This window comes from Cyprinus carpio, chromosome B3, assembly GCF_018340385.1.
Source record: "Cyprinus carpio isolate SPL01 chromosome B3, ASM1834038v1, whole genome shotgun sequence".
NCBI lineage: Eukaryota > Metazoa > Chordata > Actinopteri > Cypriniformes > Cyprinidae > Cyprinus > Cyprinus carpio.
The window spans coordinates 22574364-22599756 of NC_056599.1; the positions used below are offsets into that span (position 1 = coordinate 22574364).

The 25393-nt window shown below is 36.8% G+C and overlaps 1 protein-coding gene across 1 annotated transcript; it reads left to right on the forward strand.

Annotated features, from left to right (window-relative positions):
* Window positions 1-500: 500 nt before the first annotated feature.
* On the forward strand, window positions 501-25364 carry LOC109111830 (mitogen-activated protein kinase kinase kinase 3-like). The gene is made up of 17 exons (XM_042720289.1): window positions 501-1829; window positions 10634-10726; window positions 12659-12789; window positions 12880-12920; window positions 13294-13393; window positions 14307-14420; window positions 14631-14751; window positions 15948-16081; window positions 16973-17046; window positions 17149-17216; window positions 17305-17400; window positions 17489-17650; window positions 17818-17966; window positions 18636-18767; window positions 19736-19865; window positions 20146-20323; window positions 23401-25364. Exons 2-17 carry the CDS (start codon window positions 10723-10725, stop codon window positions 23627-23629), a joined length of 1863 nt encoding a protein of 620 aa, XP_042576223.1. The 5' UTR covers window positions 501-1829; window positions 10634-10722; the 3' UTR covers window positions 23630-25364.
* Window positions 25365-25393: the final 29 nt, after the last annotated feature.

Here is a 25393-nt window from a genome sequence, read left to right on the forward strand (position 1 = left end):
AATTTTGCAGAAGGGGTTTTAAGATACTGTGAGTCACTAAACTCAATGAAAAAAATTAGCTAATGTAATAGCCTTATTAATAATTGTAAGTTCATTTGTGAAGTGAGGATAAGAAGGGGTGGTTTTCAAAAATCTACACTTATGAATAAAAAAAAAATAGCACAACAAATAAAGTTGTTAATCATGAAATCATGAAACTATTTTGCTTTTGGGAAAAGTGGAAAAGAGAGGTAGCTCATCCTTATGTCTTAATTCCTTTGAATCAAACTCTTTGAAAATGTGGAGACGTCTGAGTCGATTTGGGTAAAGCATATTAATGAAAATGCTTCTTATAATCTAATAGAATAAGTACCCAAATATTTTGTGTGTATTTGCTCTAGAGTAAAGGGGAGGGATCTGGGAATCTCACCAAAAAAACACCTACTTCACGGATCTGGGAATCTCACCTACATGACAGCTACGTCACAAACGTGTGCGCGTCACGTCACCAAGCGTGATTTAACTGAAGAGAGGAACAGCGCGCCCCCGAGCGTACACAAACTCCGTGTGCTTGCAACACAGATGTCATCTTGAACATGTCACGGAAATTACAGACGCAAAAAAAATGCATTTTTTCCTCACCGACGACGATGAAAAAATCTTGAGCGCGATTTCATCCGTGCACAGTCATTAACATGACGAACTTTGGGCTGGTTTTGAAGGAAGCGAGCTTTTTGGTTCCGGTGACGAACTGCTTTTTGGCTGTCAGGAAACTCGCTGCGCTAAAGATTCATTCTAGCGTCTGCTGCTTATCATCAGCAACATCACGAGAACGCCTGGACTAATGTCGCCTCAAGAGCTGCTTCGCATCACCAAATCCGCTCGTGCGGCCGTCTGGGAGCGCATTTCTCGCACTTTCCACGAGTTTTAACTTTCGCTGAGTTTAGCCGTCATCAACGGAAAGAGGAATCTGTTCAAGTAAGGCGCACGCTCTTTTGTCCAGATAACGTTACTCGACTGTGCGATTGCTGCAGTTATCCGCGTACTACGGTTTTCGCTTTTACTTCGGTAAAGTGGATACATGAAGGCTGCTTTCACAGTCACATGCCTTCATTCATAATCATTTGCCGCACAATAATGCGGAGACTGTCCATGCATCGAGCTGAGGGCTCGTTTTCTTGTTTATTCGGCTTTACAAAGTTGTTACGCACAGGATTCAGTGACACAGACGGACTGTTACCGATTCGCTTTTCAATAGAAAAGTGAAAGCTGTAGGTTTGTGCAGTGAGCTGGCCAGACACATCGACGGAGAGGGAAAATATGCAAACCTAGCAGGAAAAGAAGCCATCAAAATTACGGAAATCCCTTCTTTTCCTCCGGTCTGCTATTACGAATGCATTCTGTGTGAGCAGCTCGCTTATATCTGCACCATTTGTGTGGTTTTTATACGTTCTACACCTTTTGGACGTGAACTTTACTATTCAGATTTATTCTGAACTCTCCATGCAATAGTTATTATGCTGTCTACACAAAGCTATGCATATATTGACGAGACGTCAATATCTTCGTAGTCACTAGATTGCTACTTTGTCAGCATAAACTGGAAATAACGTTTGTGTGAGTGTGTTAAGAGGTCTCTTCCCTTGACTGGTCCGAAGAATAAGTTTGATGAGAGACCCTCAGGGGTCCGCTTGCCTGGATGCTCTTTAGCAATGGCAGCGGCCTGGATATCTGTGGACAGTCACATTACATTAACTCCTACGTTTGTCTTCACGATATACATCGAGTTCCTGAAGACGGGACAGAAAGTGAATCTGTGAAGAGCCTTCTTTCACCTGCGTTGAGTTCAGGTGAGTAATTTAACTTCGGGTTCAGTATGTAATTGCATTAACATGCTTGAATATGTGCAAGGTTTCAAGGTGTGTTAAGCATAGCAACAGGTTTGATATTGTGTTTTGGGTGTATGACTGACTTGACTGATGAAACTGACATGCCCATGGCATCCCTTCGCCTCTTGTCATTCAGAAAATGTGCACTGAATATGCACTTGAATAGCTGGTATATATATAGCACATGTGTGACTAATAGCAGGTGTAAACTGCATAGCAGTTAAATGATTCAGTAGTACTGGAAATCATGTAAACAACAGCCATTATTTGCCATGGACCTAAATGGAGGCCTTCATGCTCATATATCAAGTCAAGATAAGTCACCTTCTTCTTCTTTTTTTCTATAGTGCTTTATACAGTGCAGATTGTTTCAAAGGAGCTTCATGGTAATAAACAGGAAGATAGCAGAATCAATTATGGAAAGTCTGCTATGGAGACAATTCAGATTTAGCTGTAAAGCAGCTCTAAAAGACAATAGTGTTATTATTTAGCTTAAGCTAGGTCAGTGTTGGTTCAGTTCAGTTTGATAACAATGTAAAGTTCATCTATTTTGAAACCAGTAATTAATTTAAAAACAGTTCTGCAGAAGCCAGCAATGTTGTTATTCCGCTATTCATAGAGGTTTATTCAGTTCAGTTTCAGATTCAGTTCAGCTGGATAACAGTATCGATGTTGCAAGATGCGATTCAGCTCTACAGAAGATAATATACAACGTTCATGTGTGTTAGGAAGGGCTCTAAATCAGTGCTTCCCAGCCTTTTTTGTTTTCTAGACCCCACAGTCCCATCAGTATGCCTAAATGAAAAGGTCTGTGACACAATCCTGAAATGTGTCCATGGCATCATCACATGATGCTATCATAATGTATTTGTAAAAAAAAAAAAAAAAAAAACAATTGATAGTGCAAAAACCACATTTATTCTAATTAGAACTAAAAATATATTTTTAGTTCTATATATAAACCATGCTTATGACTGTTCTACTGAAACTTGTTTAAAATGTTCTGTGTGTGTACAGCTTATTTGCATTGTATCATACATTACCATTCACAAGTTTACTGTCAGTAAGATTTTTAGTGTTTAAAGACGCACCAAGGCTGCATTTATTTGTTCAAAAATACACCAACAAATAGTAAATATTATTAAATGTTTAACTGTTTTTTTTTTTTTTTAGTTTATTTCTGTTGTGGCAAAGCTGAATTTTCAGCAGCCATTATTAATCCAGTCATAAGTGTCACATGATCCTTCAGAAATCAAATGTGTTCTGATATTTTTTTATATATATTATTTGAAAGAGAAATCATTTGTATTTGTATCATGAGTATTAATTTCCTTAAAATAAATAAAATCTTACTGACCCTAAACTTCTAAGTGGTGTGTGTATATTAGCATTGTATTGTCATGGCCAGTCTACTTTCTAGGTATTGTATATTAGATTATATTCAACTTTATTGTCACTGTGCAGAGTACAAGTACAGAGCCAATGAAATGCAGTTAGCATCTAACCAGAAGTGCAAATAACAGAGTATATAAAATAAATATAGAATGTGTGTATATACATTAAGCTTTATGACATATAGTGCAAATTATGAGGTAGGAGGGCAGAGACCAGCTCAATGCAAATGACTGTACATACAACAGCATACAATAAAAAGCAATATCGGATGACCACAAGTGATTCACATAACTGAAATATTTCCAATGCCAAGTAAACCCCGGAAGCTGGTTGGAAATCACTGTTATAGATGAATAAAAGATGTTTGCACACACATCTGTTAACATTTCTACAGGAACACTGGTCTTCATTTTATGATTTCCCAACACTAGAGAACACTTCATAATTAGAAATTGATTATTGAAAACACTCAAATTACCATGAAAACTACCAAATCAGTCAGTTTAGAAAGTGCCTCATGAAGAAGGGACTCGGATACCAGAGTAGCCTTGTTTAGAGTAGATTCGTGAAGGTAATACCAGCATGGTACAGAACTGAGAGTCAGTCTGCTTTTTGTGCTTTTTCTGTGTTAAGAAAATCCTTAACACCTCTCCAGTGTCAATGTGTCACAACTTTAACTTGAAAACTCTGCATGGGCCACAACTTACACAGATGGTGTAAGATCTGTTTATGTATGATGTAACATGGGCTTTTGGCCAGTTCAAGACCTAGTGATAAAACGGGGTCTTTTCCACTATCTATAACAATTTTTCATGTCTACCCGAAGCTGACAGGTACCATTTAGTCTAGTCACTCTAGAGCGTTGGGAACCCTAGGGGGGATTTGTGCTGTAAGCCTCTGAACCTCTTGTACTGTAAGCCCCTCAATGAGCAAAAGTCAACAGCCTCAGTGCCAGCACCACGGCTGGGAAAACCAGCCACAGACTAAACAGCTGAAAATCAGGAGAGAGGTGGTTGGGGGCAGGAACGGTCAGAGAAATTTGTTGAGATTCTGGCAAAAACTGGAAAAAGGGATACAAGCAAAACAAAGCAGGTCCAGCTGACAGGGCCCATGGACGGCCTTCTCCCCTCTCCAGATTCCACACATACTTACCACGAGGTAATTAAGAACAGGAGAAACAGAAAGTGAGACCAAGACGGGGCAAGAGACTCAATAAAAACTGGATTTTTTGCTCCATGACCCATTTTAAGGTTTAATATTTTTTGACCCCTGCCCCAACTGTTATATCCAACTTTTATAATACTAATTCAAACACTGCTTCAAACTATTAAGTGCCAGCATACAGTACCAAAGGCAATATAATGGTGCTCTGTCAGTTGCTGTTGCATGCATCCAAGTTGTGAAAAATCACAATACTGCAAAAACAATTAGCAATTACAGCAAAGTTTCTTCCCAATGGCTGCATCTGAAATCACATTCTCTTGATTAGGTACTTATTTTGAATAAATAAATATTTTGTGACTTCTAAAAAAGTATGCATTGAATCACTTCAGTGTCATTCACAAATCCTCTCCTGTGGCCTCATGGGATAGTAGAGTGTCCATCATATGCACTCTTCAGAATCTCGCTGGAGTTCGTCCAGGTCCTTTTCTAGCTCATTTATGTGTAATGTGTATTCGGACCTACTTATTCCCCTACTTCTCAAACAGTTTTTCACCATCCATAAATGCCTTAGAAATATAAAAAGTTGTAATACAGTTGATAACACCTTATAATTACAAAAAATTATAAAACTCTTCTGGAGAAATTGGTGCAAAATATGAATGGAAATGGAAGTAGCCACTTGGGAAAACCACTGAATTTCTTTTATTTGGTAAACATGCTTCCATTGTAGTTTATTTTAGTCTATTCTAGTTTATTCTAGAGAGTGTGTGCTTTTTTGTGAGCGTTTTGGAAATGTATTTGCATGTTGGTATTCCTGCTCAGTGTTTTATATTTGCTACCCCAAAATTTGCTTACAAATACATGGATGGAAACCCAGCTATTGCCTTTTCTGTATATTCAGCCTTTGCCTTTGTATTATAAAAAGTTGTAATATAAAAGTTTGTAATAATAATATTGAAATGTACAGTTGATAGTGCCTTTGTATTATAAAAAGTTGTAATATAAAAGTTTGTAATAATAATATTGAAATGATGATAAATTAAAAGCAAGTTAGGGTTAAAATGTTCTACTTTATTTCTTAACCCACTTGACATTATTACATCTTGAAGTTTAAACTCCAGAGTTATGCTCCAATTTAAATAGAAAGAAAGTGGTTTGATAGGAAAGCAACAAAAGATGGAAGGAGAATCTAAAGTCAGGTAGTTGAGTTGGTGTTTTACGAACTGTGAGATTTCCTGTGGTGTGGCATCACCACAGCATAAATCCATTCAGACCTTGCATAAAGGCAAAGGCTTTCACACCAAACCCTCTGTGAAGCATCATGGTGAGGGTCTGTTTAACTTAGACTTGGAGTTATGTAAAGCGAGACGTCAGATGGGGCCGTACTCGCTTGCTGCTCATCGAGTGTGTTCACAGGTGCAGTCAGTCAGGCCACCTGGGAGCCTTTCAGGATATTTGGCTGAATGAGTGCAAATGAATGATGTCTGACCTCTGTAATTTCTCACGGTTCAGTTGAAGCTGCATGACTGGAGGCACTGAAACAAATGCTTGCATGCGTGCACACGCTCCTTACCTCATCCGTTTGGTTAATCATCTCAGCACTGACCGTAAGTTTGGAAGGATGAGCAATTCTCAGCAATGTCTAGTTAGTCCTCTCTCCTCCGGTCCGCTGTAATTGGATCAAAAGAGAGTTTTGCAGGTCTGATGAAGCCCGGCAGTGAAGCACAGGCAGGTAATGTCATTACGAATGATGCAGTCCTATCCAGAGCTCTGCTTTTAAAGGTCAGAATATGCTGATGGAAGCAATCTAATGAGACTTTGCTGAATTTCTAGAGTGACCATTGGTTGGTTTGCCCCTCAGCAGCTCACCTGGTCTAAGTTGTTCAGGATGTTGAACTGATTTAGAAAAGATGTTAAGTCGCTTATATTTTAGATCATGTTTTTACATGTCTTTAGTGTTGAAATAAATTAAAGGCTGATTTATACTTCTGCGTCGGACATATGCCGTAGCCTCTACTCCGTAGGATGTGCATCGGTTTTCATTTATATTTGCATGTTGTTGTCCACGTTGACGTGCTGTACATATGCAAACCACAAGCATGTTGCTTGTGTGACCCGCAGACCAAGGCAAAAGCTGAAGAAGAAGCAGCTTGTCGGAGAAGCATCAGCCGTGACGGCGGCAAATACATTTCAAAGAACAGATAATTTATTTAAAACTACAAAAATAGAGACGACAACGAAACAGCAGAAGATGACATTCTTTCAATCTCCACAAGAACTTGGCAGAACAACTGTTTGTCGCAGACAACAAAGTGATGTAATGCTACATTTTATAATAAATGATAAGACACTTGTTCTTTGCTTTGTTTTGTTTTGTAACATTAAAATATATTAAAGTGCAGAACACACACATAACTCAAATACATACGGAGGGAGGGGTACTAGCAGACCAATCCCAGCTCCTGCAGTCCGAGTAGATTTGACGCGCTGTGACAATTTTGGAGAGGCTATGGTGTAGTTTTGACGCAGGAATATAAATCAGCCTTAAAAGTAACGAAAATAACTAATGCTGAGTATTAATACATATTTCCTGATTTGATGCCGATTCAATCCTTATTTGATTTTGTTTGATTCATTTGAGTACATTTCATAATTTGAAATATCCATTTTACTTAAATATTAAAGAAAGTCTCAGTTAATGCTGCAAAATAGGGGTGGGCGATAAGACTAAAATCTTATTTCATGGTATGATAAATTTTATTTCATGATAAAGATATATATCTCAGTATAGCTGTTTTTTTTAAAAATACGAAAAAGCAGCAAATTACAAACACAATACAAATAAATATGAAATAAACTTAAAAATAAAGTGTATAAATAAAACACTGCATAGTCTTCACTGTATCAGTCAAGGATGATTTGATTCTTATTAAAGATTCAAAAGTGATTCAGTGAAGTGCAGTGAGTGGTTAACATTAATAATGACAGACAGCAGCAGGTAAATGAGACTGCTGTCCCTTTAAGACCAACTGCATGGATCCAATGTAATGACACACATCCGATTTTCACCCAACTTTTCACGTTTATTTAACACATAATCGACTGTGTTTACGTGAAAACTCCAAACAAACGGGCATTTTGGCACAATTGTGTGCGTATTTGGCCATTTTGGTGATCACATGCAGTCTCAGAGTGGGGCTTTCAGTGTGCAGGCTTTGGCTGTGTGTCAGTCAGCACAAGCAGAGGATTGAGTTCTTTTTCACTGCTTATTGGGCTTAATAACTTTTTTAAACAACATGCGCATCCCAAATCCATGATCGTATTCTGTCTGAGAGAGGCGCTTTCTGAATGTGTACTTCATGTGTGTCAGTCAGCGTGAGCTCCGCACTGTTCTTTTTCACTGCTTATGGTAGTTAAAGATGCACTAAGAAAATTTTGCCAAATGATGTTGTTATTTAAAGCACCAAAACAAACACGCCCATACCCCAACAGGACTTTTGCCCATGGTACATAACCATGGCAATGACGATCATGGGAACAAGCAAAAATGACACACAAGCATATTCAAACAAAAACCAACAAGATTAGTTGTGTGAAACAATGCTAAATCAACATTGCGCACCTATCAAGAAAAAACAAAGCAATCCACGTCCGTAACCATCTCCAGGCCTTCTCACTCCTTGATATTGCTGGAAAGCTGCTCCGATATTTACGCGGGTCCTACCTCTTGCCTGATCGTAACCCATCTTTTTAATGTTTTGTTCCTCCAAAATTTTCCTCTTTTTGTATCTGCCATCTCTCTCTATCTGTTAGAGCACTCTCTTTTCTCTGTCATAACTGGACAATGGCCCTTACTGCTGATTGGCTACAGGTGTGTTTTGGGACTCAGTCCGACACTGTGTTGAAAAGTGTTTTTTCAAATATTGCTTAGTGCACCTTTAACAATATAGTTAAACAATGGATCAAAGATATGATGTTTCATATTGTTAGGTATCGGTAATTATTGACATTTTTTATAAATGTCTTTTTTGTGTCCAAAATAAAAGATTTGTTTACATAAAATACGTGTATGTACTGTGTATATTTAATATGTATATATAAGTACACAAACACATGCATGTATACAATATAATATGTTATGTTTTGTATATTTAATATATTTATATATAACATAAATCACAGAATATAAATATAGACATGTAAATACATGTAAATATTTTCAAAATATATACTGTATATGTGTGTATTTATATATACATAATAAATATACACGGTACAAACACATATTATGAAAACAAAAACTTTTATTTTGTAGGCGATTAATCACGATTTAATCATTTGACAGCATTAGTGTCAAATGTAGTACTATGTTATGCAGATACATTTGCATACATCAGAATACAAAATATAGCAAAATAAAAAAAACAGACTTTATTCTGCTGTAACAATATATACCATCATACTGCCCAGCCCTGCTGAAAATGATCTAGGGTGACGTTTTCATCATATTTAATTTGTCTTTTTGAATTATTCATTAACAAACATAACCATATAATTGATGTAAAAAAAAAAAAAAAAAATTAGAAATTAGGCTACTTTGGATGCACTCACTAATAAGATTTGTTCGTAAGAGTCATTTGTTTGTGAATCTGACTACACTGTTAGTGTTATGTATTTTTGCACGCAGCCTTTAAGTACAACTCAATAAAAAGTCATTTCTGGTGGCACCAATAGCCTCATGGTCAGTGTGCTGACATATAGAGCCGTTGTTCTTTGGGTGTCCTGAGTTCAAGTCCTGGCTTGTGGACCTTTCCTGACCCCCCTCCCACTTTGTTCCTATGCCAATGAGAGGCAAAAAAAATGATTTTTTTTTTTGTTTTTTTTTATATATATAAATTCTTGACATTGTTTTGTGATACATGGCCTTATTATTGCATCACTATCAATGCAGATTGCAAACTCACATTTACAGGCTGGATAAAATGTTATTTATTTGTGGGGCTAGTGGCACTGACGGATAAGCAGGATGCGATGTCACCTGCCAGGGGGTCGGTGCTGTACAAACACATTTTCGTGCAGCCTCTGAATATAGACATAGACCACAAGATTCATCTTGGATTTTAAGAATCGATATCAGTTTAACTTAAAACATGATCTGTATTTTGTACCCAGTTTTTTTTATTAAAAAAATATTGTTAATCAAATGAATTAAAATATTCTGTAGTTTGTCAAATGTACTAGAGCTGAATACTGAAATGTGCTCAAAATATTTTATCCAGACAGTCTTAGCTGAAAATCGCAATGCTTGGTAAATGAATGCTGACACTATAGATTCCATGCATTCCATGCAGAGGTTAGCTGTTGTTAAATAGGTTTCTTCAAAGAAGTGGGTTACACATTATGTGAAAGTTTCATTTGACACCTTTGTGGTAAGTATGTTTTTTCCTCTTCCAGGAAGAACAGATAGCATCTTTGAATGATATTAGAAGATTAATAGGTACATTTGTTTTTTCCTCTCTTATTTGTATAGAATTGCACATTTTAGAGCTCCACGTACATGGTCAGCAATATTATTATGGATCACATGATCTGTCATGTTGTTGAACCTTGAAAAATAGGACAAAACCTCAGTTAAAAAGCAGAACATTCAATGTGAAGTACAGCTATTTTGATAGTGATAGTGTTTATAGGGAGTATAGCATTGTTGAGAGGAGAGGAGCCTTTATGGCTGGAATCAAGCTTGGAGCTGAAAATCTGGCAATTTTTAAATGGTAAATATTTCCCCTGGCTTTTTTCTCCTTGGCTTGAAGGTTTGTGCCAGGTTCCTTAGTGCACGCAGAGATCAGGTTACAGTCCTTCAGGTCTCACATGCATGCACAGCACACATTCTCACCATCATTTTACACATAAAACATTTTAAGGTTATTTCCTATGTTTCGGGTGTAGTTTTTGTGCATCTAGCATCAGTAAATTTTAATGTGTCAAATTAAAACTGAGGTGGTAAACAGTTTGCTATTAAAACACTCTTGTAAATGAAAGGCCCCTGGAAAGATGGTGATATAGTACATCGTTGTCTGTGTTGTTGTTGGCTGTGGTGTTGGCTATGATATCATTGTTTGTTGGCTCAGATTACATTTGTTTAGGTATGGAGATAAGGTACAGCTGACAACAGTCAGTTGTAATGATGTGTCCACTCTGATTTTTAGGCCATTGATGGGTGACACTAGAGGAGAGTGTGTGTGAGGACCTTCAGACCTGAACTCTCATCAAGAGCACACACATTCATACCGCCAAAATGAGTAAGTCTTCATGTTTTTTCCCTTCATATATCAAGTGTCTTCAGCATGTCTTCAGTAGTTGGTTGATCTCAAACATGTGGAAGCCCTTTTCCGCCACTGAATAAAAAAAAGGTAATTGGGACTTTTTACCGCACAATTCTGCCTTTTTCTCACAATTGCGAGTTTGCAACCTTTTTCTCAGAATTGGGTGATATAAACTCACTATTGTAAATTATAAGGTCAGAATTGTTAGTAAAGTCAGAATTTTGAGATATAAACTTGCAAATCTTTTTTCCCCTCCGAACTGGACTTTATAACTCCCAATTGCGAGTTAATAATTCCGAGAAAGAAAAAAAAAAGTCTGAATTGGGAGATATAAACAAACACATAATAGACAGTTTATCTCGCATTCCACTTTATCACACATTTCACCATTTTACAAATCTTATCATCCATGCAAACATTTTCAACCAAAAAAACAAAATCAATAGAAAAAAGAAATCTCACCACGTTTATTAGGTTAATTTCAACAAAAGCTTAAGTTAAAAAGCTAAAGCTTAGCTAGATTCAGAAATGTGAGGTCAGTAAAATATTGTAATGTTTTTAAAAGAAGTCTCACCACGTCTGCATTTATGTGTTTGAAAATACAGTACAAATAAAGTAAAATTATCATTTCAAATAACTATTTTCTGTTTTAATATTTAATATTTAAAATTACCAAGAAAAAAGAGTGACTAAGAAATGGCAGACAAGCTGCTGTTGAGCTGGAAGCAACTTTAAGGCCTGGAATTAAAAGCATGTTTGCAGATATTTTTTAAGAGAGTGAGAGTGAGACACATAGACAGACACTGGCTTATATTCTCAGTGGTCACATGAACGCACAGATATTCAACTGTTGAGTGGTTAAGCCTGTTGCTTGGGTTGATCTGCCATGTTCTCAGTATTGGTGGGTAGACGAGGCTTCTCTGTTTCTCTCCCTCTCTGGAGATGTGTGAAGTCCGTCCAAACAACACACTGCAAATATTTTCCCTCCGTGAGCGAGCTCAGCCAAGACACATCTCGTTCTTACATCAAACATGAGAACAGTTCTCGAAAAACACAGTCATCTCCCTCTCACAACGTTCACTGCGTTGACGCAGGTCTAGTCGTCTGACTGTGAGTGTGTTTATTCATGAAAGAGAGCAGAACATCCTCGCAGTTCCTCTGCACCTGTGCTGTAACTGTATAGCAAGTTTATAGTTTCTGCTACATAATCTCCGTTTAGTTTAAAATGAGGTAATAAGCCACTCAAGGACTTTCATTGTAATGTTTAACCACAATTAAGGTTTGGCAACAAAGAGGGTGCACAAGTATTGTTAAAATTAATACAATGAATTAACGAAGTTGTTTAGAATAAAAGTATCATTTGAATGAATACATATAAATGATTCAGTTTTAATACTTACAATTACAATAAATCTTTAAAGCCAAACAGAGTAGTTCATAAGCCTGCTCTGGCCAATAACTTCCAGGAAGAGACTGTTAGACCCACATAAAAATGACTACCAATAGATTAGTTTAGTTGAGTTTTTTACGTTTTGAATTAAAAAAATGTTCATTGACAAAATAATAAATACTGATTATTTGAAGGGATGCACAATATATCCGGCTGATATAAGGGATTTTTTTTTTTTTTTTATCTGTATTGACTAATATTTCATATTTAATAGTTGGTAATTTCCCCTATTTTTACATTTAGATCAAATTTGCCATCATCTCACACTGACTTAAACTTAATGTAATAAATGTATAATTTGATAACACTGTAAAATGTCATCTTAAGTAAATCTCAAAATTAATATCTATTTTTCATACTGTACAATATAATATATTTATGCATAAATAAGACAAAATACTTGTTAATCTCATTTTAATTAAAGATGTTAATGTTACCGTCTCTCTCTTTCTCCCCAGATGAGAGACAGGCTCTTCATTCAATTATGAAGGATCTGGTGGCCCTGCAGATGACCAGGCGCCAGTCGGCGTCAACTCATGACACGGCAAAACCTAAACCGGTCAGCACTGCCAGCTCTTCCAAAAGAATGGTAATACACACACATATAGGAGAACATACAGTTACCTTGTGACTCCTGTATGACCCTGTCATGACATAACTGCTGTTTCTTTCTCTTCAGGAGGATGTCAGGATTAAGTTTGAGTTCTGTGGTGAAAGAAGGTGAATTTGAGTTTCTTTCTACTCAAACGTGCACGTGTGTGTGTGTTTAAGTAAAAGTAATGTTGAAAAACAAATAAAACAACATGTAGAAGGTGCATTTACACACTGATACACTAAAGCATCCTGTCCTTCAGCTCTCAGACTGGTATCACAGTGGAAAGGGAAAGGACTGTGGTTAGTCTGTGGCTGCCAGGACAGACCACAGCTATGCTAGGTGTGCTTGCAGGAATGTGTGCACTCTGCAGATCCAACTGTGTGTTTGACTTGACTTGCTGGCTCAGATTACACATCTAAAGAAATCTCAGCTTCCTGTTTAATGTCCCCCCCTCTCTGTGTGCGTGGCGTGTGTGTATGTTTATATATGTGTGTGTAGGATTCTGATGTTTGGGCGGCCTGTGCAGTTTGAGGAAGTCCAGCAGAAAGTCAAAACATTCTTCGGTCAGCAGTTAGACCTGCATTATATGAATAATGAGGTATTGATTCACATTCAAATGCACTCACTGACACTCAATTATGTCTGATCGCTGCACTCTTATAAGAAATACTCAGGACTTTAATATCTGCTATTTGAGTACTGTTTTGCTGAACTCCTCATTTTGTATAAACTTAAAAGTGCACACAAATGTTAACAATGATTCATAAATTATAGTAAGCTAAATTTACAAATTTTTGATAGCATTTTATTTTACAGTCCTGTTCCACTATGTGATTATTATTGTAAATAAAATAGCTATGTAATAAACAGGTACTAACCCTGAACCTACCCCTAAACCTAACCATAACCCATGTAGTTTCCTTATGTTACCCAGTACTTTCTTAGGTAATTACACTGTAAGTACAGGCAAGTGCACGTACTGTAAAATAAAGTGCAACCATTTTTTTAAATTAAAAATATATAGTAATTACAAAAAAATAAATTAGTAACATTTCAGTAATGATACTGATGTAAGGTGCACAAACTTTAAGTACACAAAACTTCACTTTAAGAAGAGCAATAATAAGCCAAATCTGACTTTTAATTTGGCATATTTTTTGTAATAAGTTATATTTTAATACATTAATTCAAATTTACAAAATAAAAATAATAAATGCAACCATTCAGTAATAATATTGATGTACATAAAACTAACTTCACTTTAAGATAAAGCTATCACTCAGTGCAGTTCAGTAAGGAGCTGTTCACACAGAATGCATCAGGAGGCACAATTTTACAATCTTGAGATGCACTTTTGAGACGTGAAATCAGCGGATATATTCAGTGACAGGGACATCTTTTTTAAGAAACAGGTTGTGATAAGCCACTGTGTGTGCCTCCTCTTTTGTAAAATGTTTATGTGACAGCTCTACTCGGTGCATTTGTTAAGTGTGTTTGGTTTGTGCACACAGCTGTCCATTCCCCTGCGTGATCAGGATGACTTGGATAAAGCCATTGATCTGTTGGACCGCAGCTCAAACACGAAGAGCATCAAGATCATGCTGCTGACACAGGAAAAAAGCAATGTGAGACTTACAGTTTAATATTACATGTCAATATGAACCAGTTCCATTTAGAAAGTAGTGCATTCTAAGATCTCTGCTTAATAGAAAGAAGTTAAAAAAATGCAAACACTGTTGTATGACAGTTATTACACAGAAGCAGAGATGTGTTTATTCATTATAATGTGTTGTCTCTACACATTTAATGATTTCTGTGTGTGTTTGCATATGCAGGCCTCTTCTTCATCTCATCACACATTGTGTAAGCAGGTTCGTATCAAGACCTCTCAGTCCACCGGTGATGTCAGCACTGCCTACCAATCCTCAGAAACAAGAGGACGCCACCACTCCACCAGTGAGTACACACACACATATGCACAAACTACTGCGCTTAACCTAAAACCCCTCTGCTTTTCTTATCAGTCTCCTTGCCCTGGTCTTTTTCTCTCTCATACTCTTTCATTTTCTCTCTCTCTCCCTCTGTTGTTTCTCTGACTTCCTCTGTGAGCAGCGGGTCCTCTTCCTTTTCCTGTCCACCATCACTGGCTGCTCCACAATGGCTTGCTGGCTCCCAGCCAATCAGATTGCAAGACACTATTAGCATGGTGGGCCAATGGCCTGTTGTAGAGATAGTGTGTATTTTAGGGGGAGGGGAGGTTGCTACAGCTTGTAAGGGCGTCTGGTGAAAAGCGTGAGCTCTTTGAGCTCTGTGATTGGAGGAAAAAGACGTTTGTTTATGTTATGCTTCAGTCTCATGATTCAGCTGTTCTGCTTTTAGATTGTGCTCTTGTCACAGTGTAACACATTGCTTGGGACTTTTTCTTGTTTTGTATTGCGAATCCAGTGTTTTTCTTTGAGCTTATCATAATCTGTAAAAATGCAGTTGGAATTGTGAAAACGGGTCATAAAAATTTGTATGAAATCATAAATACAGAAAGAGCCAGAAACCCTATTATTGTAAAAAAAAATAATAATAATAATTTTGAATTAAATTGATTAGACATGCTTTTTTATTTTGTTTAAAACTAAACTGAACCATTAAAATATAATTTAGAAAAATGTAATAAATAAATTAAAGATTTCATAGGGACCAAAAAAGGGACAAAATAAAACTAAATAAATTAAAGATTTCATAGGGACCAAAAAATTTAGGTGTGAAAAAATGTGTGCAGATTTGTACCTGTAATGGTTTGTACAGTCCTGATTTGTACTGGTTTATTGCATGCTAACACAGCTTTAGAAAATATATTTGTGTATAAACTGTAAGGTGTCCATTTTCAGGGCAATTATTACATTTTTTCTCTTTCACTGAGTCACTGTACTGACTGAAAGGAAACAAAACATACAACTGGACAAAATGGTGAAGTAAACATGATGTGAATACAAATTGTTGCATGCATGCACGCACTCTCAGTCTCACACCACAGTGTGGTCAGTAACTCTTCCAAAACTCAAATCATCTATATTTAAAAATCACGTAAAAAATGTGTTCTTCCAAAATGTTGAATTGTTAGTTGTAACATTTATGTCTATTGTCTTGTTCTTACGTAGGCTCTCAGAACACTGGCCGAAGTTCTCCGCCCCCTGGTTACGTTCCTGAGTGCCAACAGCGAATCGCACGTCAGGGATCCTACACCAGCATCAACAGCGAGGGGGAGTTCATACCTGAAACCAGCGACCAGTGTGTGAGTTTAAAGACATGTGCACGAATGTGTCAGTGGGTACTTCAAAACTAAAACAGATTTAGTGTTTCTGAATTTTTGATTTGGTGTGTTGTATGTCAGAAGTATTTTAATATATCAGGTTACATTTATATGCACTACAGAACAATGTCTGCTAAGGCTGTATTTATTTGATCAAAAACACAGTATATAACCATTTTGTATTTTAATATATTTTAAATTGTAATTTATTCCTGTGATGGCATGATTAAATCATTCTAATTTCAATGTTGAAATCCAGTTGTGCTGCTCAACGGTTTTTTTGTGGAAACATACTTTATTCCAGGATTCTTTCAATGAATAGAAAGTTCAAAAGAACAGCATGTTTGAAATTAATTTTGAGCAACATTATAAAGGACTTTTGTTGTCACTTTGCTTTTTTCATTCAAAAAATCTTTCTCACCCAAACTTTTGACCAGTGGTGTTCTTATACTTGAATATTCAGTTCTTTTCTATTCATTATAAATACACCCCAGATATGCTGTGTCAGTGCTTTTTAGTGCTAGATATATTACTCTCCAAAGCAGAAATAAACGATCAAAATAATGTCAGTTTGGCTACATGCTAACTTTTGCAATTACTGTACTTCCTTCAATTCATATATACATGTCTAGTTTGCATATTCTTGCAGCCAGATTGAAAAAAGAGCCACTTGTGCAGCATAGACTTAAAGTATAGAATAGGTGTCAGAGTTATGGTGAAACAGTGAGATGTTCCCATAGAAACAGCATATGTTCTATGAGAGAATTCATGCATATGCCACATTAAATACCACTGCTAAAATGAAATACAGTAACCTAATCACCTGCAGTGCCACCTGAGTCCATTTATCTTATAGTTCACTTATATTTAAAGGTGCTGGATTCTTGGAGCAGTGCAGAAAACTCTGTGTCTGGCAGCTGTCAGTCCCTGGACAGCAACTCTGACAGGTGAGGAAACTAACACAATATGAAATGTGTTTGAATGATACTGTAATTGTAAGCACCTGTCACTGTCTTATTTTTCATTTATTGGTGTCTCTTGTTTCGCAGTCCCTCAGTCAGGAAACCTCGGACACACAGGGTTAAGAGTTACCCTGACAACCGACAGGACTGTGCAGGTGCGCCTTGATGAAGATACTTTTATTTTTAAATCAGCTTTTCCACTGGCCCAAATGTCCATGCTCTCTCTGCGTTCTCCTCTTTCAGACCGGGAAAACCATGTATATGATAAGATTGTAGGGAAAGGAGGGACGTACCCTCGCAGGTATCATGTGTCACTGCATCATAAAGACCACAGTGAAGGTATGAAACACTCAGACTTGGTATACTCCCACATACACACTCCAGTTCCTCTCATGTCGTAATTTATACAATTAATGCTGCTCCTCAGGTCGACGGACATTTCCACGGATCCGTCGTGCCCAGGGAAACTTGTTCACGTTGGTGCCGTCGCGGCGTTCACTGAATGGCAGTGAGGAGAGTTTGGGGAGCTGGCAGCTGGTTGATACTCAAGCCAGACTCCGCCCACAGGACCGCCCAGTCCCTCATAAGTGTGAGTGTGTGAGATAGATCCTGGTGTTGAAGATTATGGTTGTGTTTATAAATATTTTAAGAGTGCTTTGATGTATTTAAAATGTTGGTATTTGTGTGAAATTGTCAATTCATATGTTTAATTCAGCCAGTCATTATTGTATCTATGTGTTATGTTCATGCATGTAGCCCCTACAGCTCCAGTGACGTGGCGCAGGGGGAAGTTGCTTGGTCAGGGTGCTTTTGGAAGGGTTTATCTGTGCTATGATGTGGACACAGGCAGGGAACTTGCAGCAAAACAGGTTCATTTTGACCCTGCCAGTCCAGAGACCAGCAAGGTATTACATTTGTGTTGTTTTGTTTTTTTGTGGTGTTATATTTTGTTTTGTTGTGTTTTTTGTTTTGTTTTGTTTTGTGTTGTATTGTATTTTGTTGTCTTTTGTGTTGTTGTTGTTTTGTTGTATTGTGTTGTTTTGTGTTATGTTTTGTTGTTTTGTTTTGTGCTGTGTTGTGTTTTGCTTCTTGTTTTGATTTTTATTTTCTTTTGTTTTATTTTTTATGGTACTTTTTATTTTTGTATTTTTCGTGATCTTTTCTTTTATTTTATTCTCTTTGAGTTTGCCAGCATGTTTTTTTTTCGTTGTTTCTCAAACTTTTCCCCCACTCTTTCAATCCTTTCCTGTCTGCCACTGCAAAAACATGCACTGTCACTTCCTGTATCTGTGTGTCATTGTCTGTGCATCGACCAGAGCCGGGTTTTGAGGCGAGGGGAAGTGGGGTAGTCTATCAACGCATTTCTCATTGATCATGACCTCACTGACACAAACACACACATACACTTAAACACTCAAAAACAAAGCACCACTTAACCACTGTTTGGTATTAGTGTGTTGTGGTTCATTTGATCTTCCACGTACATTCTCAGCCATCTCACTCAGACCCCGCTCTGGTCACAGCCAGCTGCCTCGGCTGTGGTCATGTCATGACTCTTGCCCCCCTTTCTGCAGGAGGTGAGCGCTTTAGAGTGTGAGATACAGCTGTTGAAGAACCTGCATCACGAGCGAATCGTTCAGTACTACGGTTGCCTTAGAGACCATATTGAAAAGACCCTCACCATTTTCATGGAGTATATGCCCGGGGTGAGTTTGAGACAGCACTGGCTCATCAAGTGTTGAGAAAGCAACAGAACTAGACTTGTTAAAGAAATAGAAATAGTTCACCAAAAATGACAATTTTGTAATCATTTACTAATCCTCATGTTGTTGCAAACCTGTATGCTGTTCATTTTTCTAAGAAATGTCCAAAAAGAATTTCACATGGATTTTTCCATAAAATCACAGTTCACAGTGACAAACATAATATAAACACATATATAAACAAAAAAAAAATAAAAACAACACACTCAAAAAATATCTATATTTTTATAAATAATAATTATCCTTCAGAAATTTTTACTATTTTAATTTTTTTTATATATTATATTTATATTTTATCTATATAAATATATTAATAATATATAAACAACATATTTTAATAAATCTTAAATATATACATGCATGTTTTATATATATATATATACATAATAAATATAAACAGAAAACACTCATAAAATATTAAAACAAAAACATCAATATTATATATAAATAAATCGCGATACATGTACCAGCACTTGTATGTGTGTGTGTGTGTATAAAAATATAAATAAAAAAAAATCTTTGTATATATATATATATATATATATTTTTTTTTTAATCCATACAATGACACTTTGTAAACGGATGAAAAAGTCTCATTTAAAGATAATCTTTGTCTCCTCCGCAGCTCTTAAATCAAATATGATTTCAGTTCATATCAATACACATCAATCTATGTAATTTACTACTTTAGTGTTCCTCAGAAAAAATAACAACATAGTGTTGGAATGACTTGAGAGTGAATAATCAAAAACATAATTTTCATTTTGGTGCTCTAACGCGTTCTATTGTAAAAAAAATTATTTTTATTGTAAGGGTTATAATGTGTCATCTCACACCTGTTTGTTAGCAATACTGTGGTTGTGACGTAGAGTTAAGTGTGACTCACTGGTGCTGTGGTCTTTGACCCTCAGGGTTCAGTCAAAGACCAGCTGAAGGCTTATGGGGCTTTGACAGAGAATGTGACACGCAAGTATACCAGACAAATTCTGGAGGGCATGTCCTACTTGCACAGCAACATGATCGTCCACAGGGACATCAAAGGTACTGTCTGGCATTAGACCTCACTTAGTCAAATACTGTGTGTGTGTGTGTGTGTGTGTTTGTCACCTATTTGAAATGCAATTAAAATAAACAAGTTTATTATATCGAAGTTCAATTTGTAGTGGCTATTTGAATAAAACGTCATGTTTTAATAATTTTGGATCAACTGTTATAGCTTGTAAATCTTTTAGACATGTAACAAGAGGAAAACTGGATCAAAGATCTTAAGGCTCATTGCATGCTAACAGCTCTCCTTGGTCACTTCCTCCGGTGTGTTCAGGTGCCAACATCCTGCGAGATTCAGCCGGCAACGTGAAGCTGGGAGATTTTGGTGCCAGTAAGCGGCTTCAGACCATCTGCATGTCCAGCACTGGGGTCCGTTCTGTTACTGGAACGCCGTACTGGATGAGCCCAGAGGTCATCAGTGGAGAGGGGTACGGCCGGAAGGCAGACGTTTGGTGAGAACTATTTTTTGTATATGAATAAAAAAACATCACACAAGAAGTGCACGTGTCTTTATAGTGTTTAGAAAAAAATGCTTTGGAACAAAATTTTTCCATCTTCGTTTTCCATCATAGGAACCTAAAAACCTTTAAAATATTCTAATCTTACTAGAGTGAAGAAAGCAGCTGGGATTTGTGGAATGGTACGATGTGCTCAATAATTTTTCACCATTAAGATCCAGTCTAAGAGTCACATTTTACTGTAAACCGTTTTTTTTTTTTTTTTTAAGCAGACATGATTGTGATCTATGTTGCAGAGTCTAAAAAAGCAACATACTCTTAATATTAAGAACCTATTTTTAACAAAGAAAGATTTATAAACAAATGTTGAAGTAGGAGAAAAAGAATTTGGTTATTTTTATGTCTTTAAGAAGTGCACAGATGCTCAGGGATTCCCCCACATAAACTGATTGGACAGTCTCCCGTCAGGCCAGGAGAGAATTATGATTGGCTGAAAGTCAGCTCACAAGAGTTGTCTGTTAGATCAGATAGTCTGTTAGCATATAACACTGCAAAAAAAAAAAAAAAATCATTCTTAATCAGGATTTTCAGATTATTTTGCAATTAAAAATGTCTATTCAATTCAAGCATATTTGTATAGCGCTTTTCATGATACAAATCGTTGCAAAGCAGCTTTACAGAAAATGAAGTTGCCATCATCTGAGGTCCTCTGAGGGGTTGGCATCATCTCTTCTCAGGTGTTCTGGATCCAGGAGCTTTAAAATTCAGTTATAGACGTAATAAAAACAGACAATGAACACTTAACAGCAATGATTATATGTTGGAATCGGTGTTCTGCATACAAGAAACAGAGAAAAAAATAGAAAAAAAATAAGCATCATCTGAGGTCCTCTGAGGGGTTGGCATCATCTCTTCTCAGGTGTTCTGGATCCAGGAGCTTGTGTAAAACCTAGCAGAAACAGAGAAACAAATAGAGACATAATTAGCATAGCGGCTCTTTCAATCAAGCAAGAATAATTTGTTCAACCCAAGCTAAAGAATAATAATGTGCCTTTGAACAGATGTAAGTGTAGTACAAGATTATGAGATGCATTATTTGAATGCTTGCCCAAAGAGACAAGTCTTTAATCTAGATTAAAACAGAGAGAGTGTGTCTGAACCCCGAACATTATCAGGAGTTATTATTATTGTATAATAATACAATTCTTCTGCTACAGGTAACAACTCTTTCGGTAATTTAGTGGGTACAGGATCTAATAAACATGTTGTTGGTTTAGATGCAGTGATAAGTTTATTTAGCTCTTCCTGTCCTATAAAGCTCTGCAGTTTATCTTTGGGTGCGCTGGATAAAACTGAAGTATTAGACGCTGTAGAATCTACATTTGTTATTGTATTTCTGATGTTATCTATTTTATCAGTGAAGAAATTCATAAAGTCATTACTATTAAACTATGGGGGAATATTTAGATCAGTCGATGTCTGGATATTCATTAATCTAGCCACTGTGCTAAATAAAAACCTTGGATTCTTTTGGTTGTTTTCTATGAGTTTGTGGATATGCTCGGCCCTGGCAGTTTTTAGAGCCTGTCTATAGCTGGACATACTGTTTTTCCACGCAGTTCTAAAAACGTCCAAGTTAGTTTTTCTCCATTTGCGCTCAAGACTACGAGTTTCTTTCTTGAAAGAGTGGGTATTAGTGTTGTACCATGGCACAGTACGTTTTTCTCTAACCTTTTTCAATTTGATGGAGGCAACAGCTTCTAATGTGTTAGAGAAGATAGTGCCCATGTTGCCAGTCATTTTGTTTAGTTCATGAGTATTTATGGGTACACAGAGCAGTTGAGATAAATCAGGCAGGTTATTTGTGAATCTGTCTTTAGTGGCTGGAACAATAGTTCTGCCCAGCTGGTAACGCTGAGCCATATAGTTTATATCAGTAATACGCAGAATGCACGATACAAGGAAATGGTCAGTAACATCATCACTTTGTGGTATGATATCTATATCAGTAAGATCAATTCCATGCGATATAATTAAATCTAGTGTATGATTAAAACAAAGAATGGGCCCGGTGACGTTTTGCTCGACTCCAAAAGAGTTTATTAGGTCATTAAACGCAAGTCCTAATGCATCATTTGTATTATCAACGTGAATGTTAAAATCTCAGACAATTAGTGCTTTATCAACAGTAACCAGTAGGACATATATGAAAACTAAACACGCACCTCGGTGTTCTATAAAAATCAAACATAACAAGATAAACCATATATTTATTTTGCATATCTGACAGTGTAACATTAAGCAGAAGTATTTCGAATGATTTAAACCTGTATCCTGTTTTCTGGGTAACATTGAGAATATCACTATATATTGTTGCAACACTTCCCCCTCGACCAGTCTGACGGGGCTCATGTTTATAACAGTAGTTTGATGGAGTAGACTCATTTAGACCAATATAATCATTTGGTTTTAGCCAGGTTTCAGTCAAGCAGAGTACATCAAAACTATTATCTGTGATCATTTCATTTACAATAACTTCTTTGGGTGTTAGTGCTCTAATGTTTAGGAGCCCAAACTTTAAAAAATGTTTTTGCTCATTTATTTAGCATTTTCCTGGTTTAATCACGATCAGATTTTTTTCTAGATCCTACATTAAATTTATATTTTGACCTCACTGTTCGGGGAACAGACACAGTCTTAATAGACTGGACAGCGCAAGTACTTCTATCATTTAAGCAGGTAGAACAAAAGCCATCATAGCAGTTATTTGAGAATTGGCTTACTAGTCATATGGAGCGTAGCGTCCTGGAGATGTTGTCCGACAGGAGTTCTGCTCCGGCTCTGCAGGGGTGCAGGCCAGGTCTATAAATGTCCATAAAACAAGATCAATTTACTTGAATCAAAATTACAAAACAATTTAAACAAAAATCAATCAAAATTTAATTTTGAAACACCTGAAATATCACGATAACTTTACTGAATCTTTAAAACAGTACTAGAAAACGTGGAATGTTAAAAATATACAATGTAACCTAATGGGTCCTTTTTCTTAAACTGTGTTGTGTGAACAGGAGTCTAGGCTGCACTGTGGTGGAGATGTTGACAGAAAAGCCTCCGTGGGCTGAATTTGAGGCCATGGCAGCCATATTTAAGATTGCCACTCAGCCCACCAACCCCCAGCTGCCCTCTCACATCTCCGAACACACTCGGGACTTCCTCCGCTGCATCTTCGTGGAGGCCAAGTACCGGCCGAGTGCAGAGGAACTGCTCAGACATCCCTTCTCCCAGATCTTGTGCTGAGGTTTCCATCTAGCTGCTTCCACAGGTTAAAAACCTCATTTTTTCTGGTTAAAGAGTCATAAGCTCAGCTTCAAAGGCAATCTACAGTACATTTCCACAGCATGTGACCTTCCAGCTCCCAATCTGGGTTGTCGCCAGGATGAGGTCAAAAAACTGGTTTGTTCTCTAATGGTTTGAAATGTGATGTCTGTGGGACAGCAGGGGGCGCTACAGGACTTTCATGGATTAGCAGATGCAACAAACATGATACTGTTTGAGCCACTGAGCTGCTTCAGAGCAGACTGTTTCTTACAATAACTGCCAAATGTGCCTTCTAAAGCCAACAGGGTCAATCTCACTGACCCCTGAATGAGTTTTTCAGACATCAAGAAAGCTTGTTCCTGCATTCGTGATTAATCGTGTGTGTATATATATATATATAATAATATATATATATATATATATATATATATATATATATATATATATATACATATACATATATATATATTGGTTAATCTTCATAGAATTGCACTTTCTTGATTTAGAATTTGTAAGAACTGTTTTAGTCTGTTACAGAAAGCAGCATATTCTCGTTTTTTGATGCAGAGGGTCAAGGCATGAGGTTATAGTGTTAAGGTGGTTGAAGTTTAATACAAAGTTTTGTACCGCAGTAGTGCCTTATAGTGTCCTGTAGAGAGCAGCAGTGCAGCACTTAAGATGCAGCTAATCTATAGTATTCCTATAGCGATGATGAGATGTTAAATTGGGAACCTCGTAAGGGCTGTGTTATCGGTTATTTTGTGTGTGGTGAGATAATGAGAGCACATTAGGTTGTATATAAGTTTTCTCTCCTGCCCTGCCAAAGAAAATGTATTTAGAAAGTGTTGTGCCTTAAATGTCTTACGGCAGTAAAGTGGACTCATTTGGATCAGATGCACTTTTGAATATGAATGTTGAATATACCAAATTGTTCATTTGTTACACAGAATGTGAAGCTTTTTTCACTTTTATTTATGTCCCAATGATCAGCCATTTTTATATACGAGTATATATATATGTATGTGTATAAATCTATTTTTATATAGTGACTCTGAACCGAGTTATGCTTTTAGGAACAGAAGATGAGTTAGAAACAAGAATTGTAACAGCAGCTGGTTTTGCAGAGACTACAACATGATTTTACATGTGTTTATTACTGGCTGGAAATTGAGCTCTGGCGATTTATGACGTGCATGATCTGTGCAAGTCACAAGTCTCCTGTACTCGTGTTTTTAAGTGTTTAGTGTGTGTCTGTTTCTGTCTGCTTTTTCACCTGTGGATATCGGGGAGAATCTCAGTGCAGACAGGATTTTGATGCAGGTTGTCACAGGCAGTGACCAGTGCCTTGAATCATTCTCAGAAATGCATGTATACGCAGATATTCACATTCGCTGCCACTTAGGAAGGACTTGATATTTGCCTTTATGTATTCAGAGTTGCAGTGTTGGAAGGAAAAATAAGATGTGGAAAAGAAAGATTTTGTTTTTATGCTAAGAAAATGAAAATGGTATTAAAGTTAATGTACACTACCATTCACAGTTTGGGGTCAGTGAGATTTTTGTGAAAGAAAGAATATGTTTATTTAGCTAGGACGCATTAATTTGATCAAAAGTGACAGTAAAGATTATTTCTAATGTTACAAAAGATTTCTACTTTCTCAATTTGTTTTTTCTTTCTACTCATCATGTATCAAGGTTTCCACAAAAATGTTAAGCAACACAACTGTTTTCAACATAAAAATGT